The sequence below is a fragment of the Cinclus cinclus genome, chromosome 5, assembly GCF_963662255.1.
Source record: "Cinclus cinclus chromosome 5, bCinCin1.1, whole genome shotgun sequence".
NCBI lineage: Eukaryota > Metazoa > Chordata > Aves > Passeriformes > Cinclidae > Cinclus > Cinclus cinclus.
Window position 1 is genome coordinate 50,606,294 of NC_085050.1, and position 13,765 is coordinate 50,620,058.

Genomic DNA, 13,765 nt, shown 5'->3' on the forward strand with positions numbered 1-13,765 from the left:
CAAGTGATCTAGAGTGCAAGGAGAGTTTAATCACGTAATGTTTATTGAATTGATGGTATTTAACAATTCTTTTTATTAAACTTCCTTTCTTTGTGTGAGCTGAATGCAGGTACAAGGTATTAGAGAAGTATTAACTAATAGTATTTTTCTACAGTAAAAATGAGAACATTTTACCTCTGTAAATATATTGTACACTACATATTTACCTTCTTGGAGACATAATGCACCTTTCTGCTAGGCATAATCTTACTCCCCTCCACTCTGATCATAACTTGGTTTTCTTTTATTTTAGAGCAAGCATTAGAGGACCACTGTGCCAAGCAAGATTATAACTGAATCTGTAAACTAAGCACTTTTTTCCTAAATGTTTAATGTTTATTTTCTTTCTGATGTTATGCATTTTATTTGGCAGACTTCATGTTTTTACAGGAATTATCTTATTATAAATTCGCAGTTAAAGGTTTCCAACTGGAATCTGCTGCATGCCAGTAAATCTTTGTGCTTGCTCTCTGTCCAACTGATGGCTTTCCAGTGGAAAATTCTAACTGTGATATGCATTGTTCTCATCCTAAAATAAATTGTCTGCAAAAAAAGTATAGAATATTCATGAGATATGAAAGTATTGTATCTTTACAAAAAGACTTTTAAGACAAATACTAATATAAATATTCCAATGCTCAAAGCTGTTTTGGATTTTTCTTCCTTTTAAAAGTTTGGTTCCTTAAAACTATGCATTCATACTCAATATGATTATATTAGAATGTAAAAGTACGTATCTCATGTCTGTTTCTTCAGAACCCATAAATGAGATGAGTCTTTTATGTTGGCATTGTATCCTAAGTTTGACTGTATAAGTTGAAACAGAAAATGTCTTTCATAATATTCATTTGCTTTCAGTTGAGATTCACAAATAAATTTATTAGTATTTTTACTGAGAATTTTGTGCTTTGAACAAATTGTTCCCTTAAAGAAAACAATTTGATGTCTCAAAAGTATTCTGCCTTCTGTTTCTCCTGTGTGACTCCCTGAGCACCTGAGCACAAAAAAAAATCTTAATTGCATTATTTAGTAAACAACTAGTAATGTGAGTCTGTATCTTTTGTTGATGAGTTTTTACTGTGTGTCCTCTATTTAAGGAACACCAGTTGCTCTGAAGGGCTTAAGATTGCGTGAAAAAGATGTTTCCTTTAAAAGACACTGTGATGGGTGCATCCACCTTCTTTGCCTCAGCTCTACCTCATGATGTCTGTGGAAGTAATGGGCTTCCTCTAACACCTAACTCCATAAAAATTCTGGGGAGATTTCAAATCCTTAAAACAATCACCCACCCCAGACTTTGCCAGTACGTTGACATAACCAGAGGTAAACATGGTGAGTATCTATTTAATATGCAAATTTTTTGTATGATTACAGTTTTGGGTTTGGGTTTTTTTTGGTGACAATAGTTTTTAAGGTGACTGAGCAGAATACTGCCTCCATAGCACCAGAAAGTGGCCAGTTTTCAGTCTCAAAATTACTGAATGCCTTCGCTATGTCCAGGGGTATTGGCTCTTTTGTTTCTTCTCTGTAGACTCAAAGCCGAGATTAGCTGTCTGTCCTGTCTTGTGTTACTCTGACAGATAAAAGCTAAGAACTTCCTTCTTTTTATACCTCACTTGAATTCCTGAACTCAGTTGCTCTGCCATGTCTTTGTGTGTGGGATATGCAAATACATGCATTTTTGATGGTGAACTCCTGCACCCGTGTTCTAATCTTGTGAACATTTTCACTTGGTAGTTAAGTTTCTTGTATTTGATTTGCAGCTGATGTTGTCATCTTGTGTCTTGGCTGAAAGCTTCCTGTATTATTATCTGTTGATTTCTTTAAGATTTCTCCCACCAGTGGTTACTTTATTCTAGTACAGGTCTGGAGGGTTTTTTTGGTACCTGTTGTCACACCTACAGTTAGTTCAAATAGAACTTCCATTGTTTCTTTCTGCTCTAGATATTCTGTTGCAAGCTCAGCAGGACTACAGCACTTAATTTCCACAAAAAGGCTGCAACACCTGTGACAATTTAAGTCATTGCCACCTTTAACTTTTAAATCAACACTGTTCTCATGCAAAAGTGCATTGTATGTATTTGGTTAGCTTCAGAGTCTCATAAAGTAGGGCAAGTAATGTTTTTCCCCTTTAGAATGCAGTATGATGGAATGTTTAAGTTTTTTACAAAATTAAGATATTGCCAACTCCAGATATTGAAGTATTCTGTGGATCAGGGTGTTCTTTATGTGTTTTATTTTGCCCTCAAACATGTAATTTTTCACGTACGCAGTCAGGAGGTCTAGAAAATATAATAATTTTCATTTTTATTTACTAGTACTGCTTGAAACAAAACCTGGGATTTTCTTACAATGTTGTTTGGGATGAAAGGTTAGGAAGTATTAACAAACATAACATTTAATAAATTAAAAAATAGTAAAACATGGCCTTTTTGATTACAAAGAGTAAATAACATGAAGATTTATGTGTATGTATAAAAATGAAGCAAAAACCCACCTTCTTATAGTTGAATTAACTTGAAGAATAGAAAATAAAATGTCTAACCATGAAGTCAGAAGAGTGTTCTGTTTTAGCAATGGTTAGAATGGCAGCTAATAATTTTGATATAATAAGGGAAATTTGGTGGAAAATTTTATCATTTTGATACTGGCCGAACTTTCCATGTGTCAGTTCTATGCCTAAAGATTTAATGTTTGTGAACTTGTGTTTGCAAATGTCAGTTTCTACTCCTGCAGGGAAATGTGAAAGCAGACTAGGAAAAAAACAATGCAGAAATAAATTAGATGTATAAATTCCCCCACAAAAGGATTTCAAAGGGGGAATATTAAAAAAACTATTCAAATGGATTTTTTTTTTGTAAAATTAAACTTTTTTAAAAAAGCTATGCTAGCATTGTAGAAGGCAATCTCATTTTTTTTCTTCCAAAACAAGCTTAAATGGTCTCTTGAATGGAAAAAGGAGAAACAAGAGTTTAGTAACAAGTATTCCAGCTATAATGCAGTGACTTGTGTTCCTCAGTTTTCCATCTTTATCTTACTGGAACGGTCATGTTACAAAAATATTTGTAATAATTTAATTTAATTTGATTTTGAATGTGAGCATTGACTGCTAGGTTACTGGAAGCAGCAAAGCTTTTTTGGGAGTTTGGTCACATGCCCCTGCAACATCTTATACCTTTGTCTTTTCCTGCTGCATAGTTGTCTTCAGTGCAACAATAGTTTTGGTTTTCCTTCCATATTCAGAGCCAGCCCATCCATCTTCGGACCATGTGGAATCCCTACACCTCCATGTTGGGCAAGAGATGCTAGCATTGTGCTCATTGATCCATCAGGACTGAAGCTCCAGTGCTCACCCTGAGTCCCTTTTCTCAAAGCTGGGCTTACTTTGAGTCTCTTTCATCAACCCAGCCATGTATTTCTGCAAATTTATATATAATTATCTTTGAGACATCTGTTCTTCAGTCAAATCTGACTGATGTTGGCTGATGGCTTTGATATTTTTTAGGAGATTACTGGATGCTTGGATGGTTGGATTGACAGTGCTTTGTATGAGAAAACTGGAAGGATAGTTTGCTGTATCTCATAAACAAAAAATAATGGTGTTATCTATAAGCTGTACATCTTGTAATATTTAATTTTGTGTCATTTTCTGTACAATGTATGTCAAAATACTTCAACATCTACCAAATGGGTAGAATGAGAAGTCTCTACTCTCTGAGTTTCATTTGGATTCCAGTCATCTTATACTCTTTTGGTTTTTTTTGAATTAGAGAGACTGGTTGTGGCAGCTGAACACTGTGAAAAGAGTCTGGAAGATTTGCTACGAGAAAGAAAGCCTGTCAGGTGAGGTGCCAAGCTAACTCAAATCCACTCATTATTTCACATATCATCTGTGGCAAAAATTAGATCATCTTTTAACTTTATTGCTTTTTCTAAATTTTACTCTGTTTAAATTTCACCTGAAAATACTGTTTAGCAGATAAAAATATGCACCAAAAGAGGGAGGACTCATATCTGTGAAATTTTGTTATGGAGAACTTGCTTACAATTGAAATACTTTGTAGCTCATAAAATACTGTAGTTTTGGGATTTCCTTTTAAAAATATAATCAGACCTATTGGTCTGATTATAGGTCCTATACTATAGGATATGGAAGTTTCTAAGGATTAATGTGAAGGTTTCGTCTGCTAGGTGATGAAAATACAGCTTTCACTAGAATGGATAGAATTTGGTGTGTGTTTTGTATTTGTAGAAATGTATTAATTTGTCATCTAGAAAGTTTCAAATAATGTCAAGATGTCAAATGATACACCCTCTGTTAGTGTTAGCATTCTGTGAACTAGAACTTTTATGACAGTGTGTGTTGCAGAGGGATGTAGTTTGAGGAATCTTAGGGAAATGCGGCTTCCGTTTTTTCTTAAGGTATTAGGTGTAAAGGGCTTTTCATGTGTGGTATATGTTATAGTTCTTCACACAGTTTTGTGTCAGGTTCCTATTCTGCAAAGCTCCAGAAACAATTAAAACAGCAGAAGCTCTTTTCGTTCGTTTAATTCAGTTCTCACACTGTTCTTTGAGCATGTGTGTCTGGTGTCAGATGAGAAACAGCCCAGACTGCCTGCTTTCCTCTAGACTGTTTTGGAAAAAGCTTCCATGTAGCTGTTTTAATTTGCTTTGAAATGCTTGATGGAGTATACTTACATAGATTCTTTGACAAAACTACTTCAGATTGCAGATGTGGTCTATGTGAACCTTCATTATGCCGTTTTATAGTAGCGTGTCTTTTGTGGCCTCCAGAAGGAATTTTTAGATCTTCTTAGATAGGCTGGTAAGGTATGCAACTTTGGGTTTTGGTGTGCTGAAAGAAGTTACGTAGTTTGTGATGTTATCTCAGCTCTTCTGGTTGTTAACGGTAGTTGCACAAAGCCTGGCTTTTTTTTTTCCCCTCTTGTCTTTGAAAGAGTTTTTACTGTAGTAATTTTTTCTACTATGTAATCTTTCTTTTAATGAGCCAGTTGGGATTTCTTCTGGAAGTTGTAACACTTGAGGATAAAGGCTAAAATATAGCCTGTGTGGATATCCATAGTTTTAAGAGACATTAGTGATTCATCTACTGTAAAATATGGCTTTTGCAGTAGTAGCTGAAGGATAAATTGTGTTCACGTCAAATGAAGTTTCTTGCAAGACTGGCGCTTTCCTTTTCCTTTTTTTTTTTTATGAAAACAGAAATTTTTATTCCTATGGAGAACCAGAAACTTCCAGAAGTAAGCTGGGTGGACCAATTCCCAGTTAGGAGTTATGTGACCTGTCTATATCGATTACCTTTGGAGGGTATATTTGGCCTTTTTATGAATTCTGATTGCATTGGTCAGTGATAGCATAGCAGGCTACACATCCGGAGCTGATGCGTGTGGTATTGCAATTAGTTTTTTTAACTGTTTATGGAATGTGAGAAACTGCTCTTCTGGTTTCTAGATTAATTTTCCTTATGCTTGCCAGTAATCTAAGTCCTTTGCACCTGTACCACAAGCTGATATAAAATCAGCAGGAAATCTTCTGTTAAATTAGTGCTGAAATTCAAGACATTGCATTACGTACAGTCTGTCTTTCTATACATTTTGGAAAACAGGCCATACAGCTGTTTAGTAGTTATTTGCAGTTAATCTTTGCTGAAGTCATGCATCAGGTGTAGGAATGCATACATTCCTTAATATATGAATTATATTTAAAAAAAAAAAGAAATGCAGTAATGTGCTTTCTTCAATTAACTTCAGGCTTTCCCCAAGTTTTCTAATTCTAATAAATCAGTTGCATGTAGGGGCCGAATACTGGAAATTAGAGCTTCAAGTATTTATCTGCTGTGTTCTGTCACAGTGCAGAAAGTCACTCTACTGAGCATGCCTCCAAGTATTTGCTAGAAATTGGCTTTGTGACATATTGTAGAATTCATTCATTCATTACCTAACAATACTGTGTCAGCAGTCTCCAGGAATTGCAGAGATTGTTTCATTGTCCTCAAAGTTAACATACTCAATTTTCAAAGATTAATGCAAATAGGTGTTTGGTAATTTATGGCCAGATTAGTTTCTGCTTTGAGTGTTGCATATTTGGGATCCTGGAATAAGCACCTTCTGCTGTAGGAGCTCTTATCAGGTAAATTTCAAGAACTCTCAGAGGGAGGAGATTATTGTCAGCTCTTCACAGTTTTTACTACAGGTAAGCAATCACTGAAAAGCATTTATTACAGCTATCTAGTGGTTTTGGGGTTTTTTTCAAAGGCTAGCCATGTGGACATAGTAACCACAGTTAATGCTTCTAAAAGTAACATTAATCCAAATTTTCTTTATTGTCCTTCCACTGAGCATCACAGTAACAACATGGGTGCTCTTTTGGAGTTGTGCACCACAGGAAATTCAAGCTGCAGCTATGGATGAGAGGGTGTGATAAGGGTAGGATTAGAATTTTAGTCCTTGATATAGGATAAGAATTTTAAGCATTGATATCCCATTTTTCACCAGACTGCTGTCCACTGTCTTCTCTGAGAAAGATTTTAGTCCGGGTCATTGTTTCCTGTTTGCATATTCTCAATTTGGTGTCTGTTTGTTGTTGTGCTTACTGAAAGGATGCATTTAATTTCAGTTTGCAACAATCACACTAGTGCAAAATCAGCTCTCTGAAGTATGTTCAGGAGTCAGGCTGGGAATTTATGTACAGTCACACAAAAACAGTAAATACCTGATTTAAGCTCACAATGGTTTATTGCTGTTTGGAGATTTGAAAATGTGTCTCAGTCTGACTGGTTTCCTCTGTCTTCCTGCATATACAAGGATTTTTTTTCTTGTGAATGCATTGAAAATAAGTCACAAAAAATGGTGGTGGGTAGATGTTTTATACTTTAACAGTCTCGCTAAAGTGACAATCAAAATTTTAGTTTTTCTAAGTTGCTAGTTGTTAGCGTTGCTAACTAAAGACCAGAATGTAGGATGTACATTTATCTTTAAAGTTCTCCATCTTTTAAACGCATTTCCAACTACTCCTTGGAGATACCTTTTCCAGACAGTGTTAAAGGAGTTATTTTCTCTGCTCCTTTTGTGCTGTTACAAAAGGAGTTGTGAGCATTTCCTTTTCTGTCATGCCTCAAGTGTGTTTCTTCTTTGAAGAAGTTGGTCTGCACTTGTATTCACAACAATAAAAATGCCAGCAAATACTGACATTCAGCAGACTTTTGGCACCTACAGTACAGTTTCTGGATTGGTCTTCAATTTGTGGCTTGGACGGTCTAAGTCCATTCCTTTCTTCAGTAGAATATAGTTGTCATATGTTTTTAAAGTAATGGTATTGAAATATTGCTAGTCAACCATCAGATACAAGGTATAGTTTGTTATCCATGGAACACTTGATGGGAAGCAGACTGTGTCTGCAGCTGTTTACTAGTTTGGAGAAAACATGCTCTGATGGATTTGGATGAGTACATTTTATTTGGCTACGTTCAACGGTTGTCTGCTCACTAATTGAACTAGAGTTATTCATGCCATCATTGCTCTTAGTGTGCTTTTGGCAAACTTGAAGTGAGAATGTGGTACAGAAGTTATTAGATCAGGAGAAAAACAATTTCTGAGTAGCCTTGAATTCTTCAAAAATATTTGTAAAATAGGTGCAAGTCATCAAAAGGCTGAAGGTTTTACATGATTTGACTTCAAGAGCTGTGTATGAGCAGAGCTTCATAGGCTGAGTGTATTCTGCTTTGAATCAAGTCTGTGTTGGAATTTCACATGAGAAATCCATATATCACAATAAGGCTAAATTCGGCAAGGAGAAATTACATTAAAATGAAATAGCATTAATAACCAAATTTAAAGGGCATTTTTTTCCCTAAGCATGTGTGAAGTAGTTCTGTAGTTTGGGCATTTAGTGTCTATAGACTTTTCCTTTACTTGCTTGATAACGCTTTACTTGAAAAGGTATGATGAAAGATTATCTGTTAGTCTGGACTTGTTTATATATTGTCCAATTACACTTTTCTTTGTGTAGAAGTACTGGTTTATTTCTGTAAGTACTGTTTAGCCTGCAAATCTTCCTGTAGCATTCCTTTTAGCATAGGCTGTCTCCTGTGTTTGCTTTTACTCTCTCAAGAAAACAATTGTTTGGAATGGAAAAGGGGTGCAGCTTGCATGAGGCATTAGAGGTGAGCATTGTTGCTTGAGATGTTCGAGTGATCTTTTTACGGATGGAACCAAATTCTTTGCTTGCATAGTTGGCTGCACTGTTTGATGGCAGCACAAAGACATTTCAGAACACATATATGTTTCCTCCTTATATGTGAAACATAACAGTGAGTGCATACTTGTTTCTTATCTTCTCTTCCTGGGGATGGGGGAGGGAAAGAGAGAAGAATCCTATTATTTGAGATTATGATAGTATCTGCCTCTTGCTATTAAAATGTGGATATGACAGCCGTATGTAATTGTCCTGGTTTCAACTAGGGTAGAGTTATTTTCCATTCAGTAGCTGGTACAGTGCCATGTTTTGGATTTGGAATGTGAATGGTGTTGATAACACGCTGATGTTTTGGGTTTTTGCTAAGTCATGTTTATCTTGAGTTAAGGACATTGTTCCTTGGCTCATGCTCTGACAGTGAGCAGGTACACAAAAGAAACTGGGAGGGAGCAGTGCTGGGACAGGTGACCCAAACTGACCAGTGAGAGGATATTCCACACCATCCTGCCAGCATCAGCTGGGGGGAGTTACCTGGAAGGGCGGCCAGCCTGAGTCTGGGAAGGGGGTCTGGCATTGGTCAGTGAGGGGTGAGCAATTGTATTTTGCATCACTATTTTTTCCCATTTTATTACCATTTACCATTATTACTGTATTTTACTTTAATGTCAGTTCCTATATCAACCTACAAGTTTTACTTTGATTCTTCTTCCCAGTCCACTGAGGTGGGGGGAAGAGAGGAAGTTTCAGTGAGTGGCTGCATGGTACTTAATTTCCAACTGGGCTTAAACCATGACAATATGAAGTCTGTGGATGGGGAAAAAGTGTATGATTATTTCAACCTTTTGTTTAACTGTGATTTTTCTGTAGTTCTTTGTAGGCACTTGATACAGATTTCCGTTCTAAAAGCAGTATTAAAGATATTGGACAGAAGATGAGTTATGCTGAGTTAATTGAGAACAAAGGTACCGGAGAGTTTTGAGTCTATAGTTTCTGGTGAAAGAGGATGTTGATTTTCAAACAGACAAAAAACCATCCTCAGCTGGAGGGTGGCTTCATCCTGCAAATATATTTCTGCAAGGATCATGTTAAAATTCCATTCTGCATTAATGAGAAAATTACTACTAATGAGTTGATGGCTGAAAACCCTAATGTTTAATTTGTACTGTGCAAATCTTAGGGGATTTAAAACACATTATTAACACTGATGTTGATTTATGATAGTTGCGTTTAGCATAAAAATTGCTGTAGACTGTGAGAACAAGATGTGGTTAGTATATGGTTATTCTAACTAAATGCAGTGTTTGACACTTCATCTGTGGTTCATCTTCCTGCTTGTAGAATGGGTAAAACAGGATGACTGAGGACTTGTTAGACTTGCTTTATAGTGCATCCTGCTAGAAAGGGATTTTATTTTCTTAAATGCATATTCTTGCTTTTGGTCTACTGAGCAATGTCTTCAAGGGAGCATTTGTCACTACTGAGGGATCAGACACCTGGTTTATTTAGATGCATTGATATGCTTGCAAATAATTTCTAATGTTTTTGTGGTTTGAGATTTGTTTCTTCTGTGCATATGGATAGTCTCTTGTTGGGCGTATAACTAAATAGGTACCAGGGCACTAGACATTGTTGTGATGGGAGTGTTAAGAAGGCTGGCAGATCAGGGTAGTTTTAAGGTTTCATTCCTTCATTAGCATTATACATCTTGCTAAAGGTTAGCTCGTGCATGTTGTTACTCATCATTCTGTACACGGAACTGATACTTACTGTAAATTACCTGTGAGTATCCAGTACCATGGAGCTGGTACTATACAGTCAGCAGTGGCAGCTGTGGCTCCTGGTGGTTCTTAGAAGTCAAGGTGGTAAAGCTTGAGAACTCTTCAAGTGAAGCATCAACCAGTCTTTCTTCTGCTGTTACTTAATGCCTGATATTTTTATGTAATCAGCACTATCCAACCCCTGCAAAGTGTGATTTCTTGTACTTCCAGTAGTGCTTATTTTACATTTTGCCAGTCATCCTTCCTTTGTATTTGGGAGTATGTCCTGCATATTTAGAGTTAGTTCTGCTTCTCTTGCCCTTTAGTCTTGCAGATTTTGGTGTGTGGATTTCTCCTACGTGCAACTGCTTCTCTCTGTATTTGCCCCTTTGATGATCACATTTCTCTTATGACTTTCAAGAAAATTCAGTATTAATTGTATGGTGATTGACAAACTCCCAATTTATAGTCACAGGCATCTGCTTTGTCTTCACATAAGTTTATGGTTACCTCTCCAGATAGGTGTTTCCTGCCTGTTGTGATGATGTGTACTGGTTTATAGATCAAAGTGATGTACTTCCTAGCAGCTTTTGCAAGATTAGTTGTTAGCTATGAAATTCCTAGCAGCACCACTGCTTATTGGCCTAGTTGTAAAGTCCCTTTGATCACTTGAATTTGCAGTCTGTTCTTCTCTTGAAACTTCCCGTTCTGTTTGACTTTCCAGCAGTGTCTGTACCATTGCTATAGGGTTCCAGATTTTTTGAGTTAAACACTAAAACATACCTAGGTAAGTTTTTCACCTTAGATATTTATATTTATTTTTTAAAATATGTTATGGCCAAGTTATTTGTTAAAGTAACAGTAATTGCAACATATAATTTACATAGAGTGCCTGTCTTTAGATCTGTGCAAGATTTGTTCATAGCTTTAAAAGTTCTGCTGAAAATTTTTTAAATGGGGGAGAAGGGGTTTAATTAGTCAAGTGGCTTGTTAATGATGCTTAATACTCTCACAGAGATGCCTGCAGAAATTAATTTCAAAAAACCAATCCTGTCTGACTGCAAGGACAGCATTATTTATTTATTATTTATTGATAGCAAGTCATGATTTCTAGAGCTGTCAGTTCAGTTTATACTGCCACACAGCTGCAACAACATTAACTGCATGAATAATTAGCCTTCATTTTCAGCTTTCCTTTTAAAATTTTTCATTGATCAGGTTTTTCTGATCCACCTAGGGCACCACAGCAAGAATGAGGGAATCCATCCTGTATGATGAGGTTAGGGACCCATCACTTCTCTTGCAGTGTGGAAGAGAAAGCTGGTATGGCTGACATTAAGTAAAACTCTATTCTCATGCCATAGATATAGGTCTTCCTTAAAAATAAAGTAAAATATGCAGTTGTACATTATAGCCTTAAATGGGAGAAAGCACTCCTATGATCTCAGATCAGTACCTTGCCCTCAGTTGCAGCAGGGAGAGTTGATGGAGTATCAATCACAATGTATGGCCTTTTAGAGGTGTGTGCTTTTTTTTTTCAGAGGAGTCCAAAAGAAAGCAAAAGGTTTTTGGAGATCTGACTTCAATTGATCTTAATTCTACTACTTTTTATGAGATCACTCTTTTTGGAGAAGGAGAGGAGAATGTGAGATGTGTTGTTTCTCAATGAAATTTTGGCCTGTGACATATGGTACATATATATAATGCTATTGAATCTACTTCTTTATTGTATATTTTGAGGTAATTGTCTTGTTTGTTCCCCTGTTAGGTATTTTTCTTTTATTATCACCTGTGCATCTAGTTCTATTACATTACTCAGAGTGTATAGTCAGTGGTAAGAATGCTGAGTCTGATCGGGTTTTAAACCAGAGCTACTTTACCTAATTTCTGTATCTAGTGATTGAAATAATTTATTTCATTGCACTTTTTGGTCCAATGTAAAGTATCAGTATTACCTGTTTTACATGTGAGCCAGCCGAGGCTAAGATGCAAAAAAACCTTTTTCTAAGGTAATCGTGGGCAAGATCAAAAACTGGGAATGTGGATTGTCTTTCCAGTTCTGTTCATTAAACAGGATGGCACAAGAAGTTTCATTAAAATAGCACTTTATAAGGTGTACTTACTTTTCCAAACTACTTTTTTCATTTGCTCTCCCATTTTTTGGGATGAATACTGGATGACCAGAAGGAATTAAGGACAATGTTTGAAAATTTTTGGTTTATTACTTAAATCATTCAAAGTGATAATGATCTGAAAAATCACCTCTCTGATAAAAAGTGTTGTATTCAATCTGCTTTATATAAAAAGTTGTTCTTTATATGTGCTTTCATCTATTGTTTTATGGACTTTTATCATACATTACAAGTTGAGACCTTCATAAAAGTGTAAGATCATCTGTGTTGCTTTTAAAGTCATGCTTGCAGCTTAGAACTTTAAAAAAGGAATGAAAGGACTTTCTGAGTTTCCTCAGGTGAGCAATGAAGTTGTTGAAGATATCCTGTGTGAAATAACCTTGTGCATGAGTTAGAGACTTCTGAGGACTCTGTCTATAAAATTCTTTTTGTGTGTGTGTGTCTTATTCTCTGTTTGTTGCATTCCTTTTCCAGTTCATTTCATTCTGGTAATGTGAATGCATTTCCAAGTAAATTGGCAGTGTTTACAATCTTGGTCCCCAGTGCCATTTTTTAATCAAACACATAATAAAGTGCTAAATAAACCATTCCCACCTGCATCAAACTCTTTATGTTCTGTATAGGGTATTTTGTAATTTATTTACCCAGGAAGACCCAGTTTATCTGCACATCTGTTTTTCAACCCAGTTCTGCTTTTTATCCAGTTTTCCAGCTGGTTGATTGAGGAATAAGAAGGTCAGGTGGCTTTCCTGAGGTCAACATAGTGATTACTCAGTTGGGATTACCCAAACTTTATCCTTTGCTGAACCACTTGGCCACACCACTTCTGACCAGTCTGACCACATTGTTGGCAGTAATGGAACTAACTTCAAATATAATTTTCTTTGTTTTATAGTTTTGCTTGTATTGAAATATTGTCACTTTTATGAGTTAGGAAACATTACATCTGTTCACAACCTGGTTCCCTTTCACTTTGAACGGACACAATTTTTTTGTGATGAATCTCATTCCTGGATTCCAAATGTGTATTAGTTTCACAAGTTTGGGGATATTGATTGATGACATTGCTAGTTTGTGTTCCTCTGGTTTGCTTACTCAGGGCAGAGCCTGTCTGCCATTCTGCTTTGGAAGAGTAACCCATGTTTTTGCTCCTATGTATCAGTGCTATAAGCTTCTTAAAACTCCTGCTTGTTGAGTTTCTCTTCCTTTGGCGTTTACTTGAGAATACAGAAATTACAATTACAATTTTACAGTGTTAGAACAAGATGCACAGAATTAATAAAGGACTTATTTGAGCATGCATTGCAGTGTATGTACCCATGAACTTTAAATCTGAGGAAAGAGAAACTCAGAAACATGGTATCATCAGAATAATCTTACTCTGTTTGGTCTTGCTCTGCCTTCCTAAGAGAAGTCAAAATGATTCTGGTTCTGTTTTTTTATTGATTTCTGCTTTTCTTAAATTGCCCTTCACTGAAGAAACATGATTTAGTACTAATGCACATATACATCTCTAGTACCTGCAAAACTGCAGGACTCTGTGTGGTTAAGTAGACAGCGAGAAGGCTTGCTTTCTGGTACCAGTCCTGTTTTGTTTTCAGATTCTGGTAAGACCTCTGTACA

At 36.2% G+C, this 13,765-nt stretch overlaps 1 protein-coding gene across 3 annotated transcripts in view; it reads left to right on the top strand.

Annotated features, from left to right (window-relative positions):
- Positions 1-1,157: 1,157 nt before the first annotated feature.
- TBCK (TBC1 domain containing kinase) overlaps positions 1,158-13,765 on the top strand; it is an 80,845-nt gene continuing 68,237 nt past the window's right edge. For all 3 annotated transcript variants that reach the window (XM_062493797.1, XM_062493798.1, XM_062493799.1), the window contains exons 1-2: positions 1,158-1,371; positions 3,810-3,882. In XM_062493797.1, coding sequence (XP_062349781.1) covers positions 1,179-1,371; positions 3,810-3,882 — 266 coding nt within the window. In that variant the 5' untranslated portion in view covers positions 1,158-1,178. The remainder of the gene's footprint in view (positions 1,372-3,809; positions 3,883-13,765) is intronic.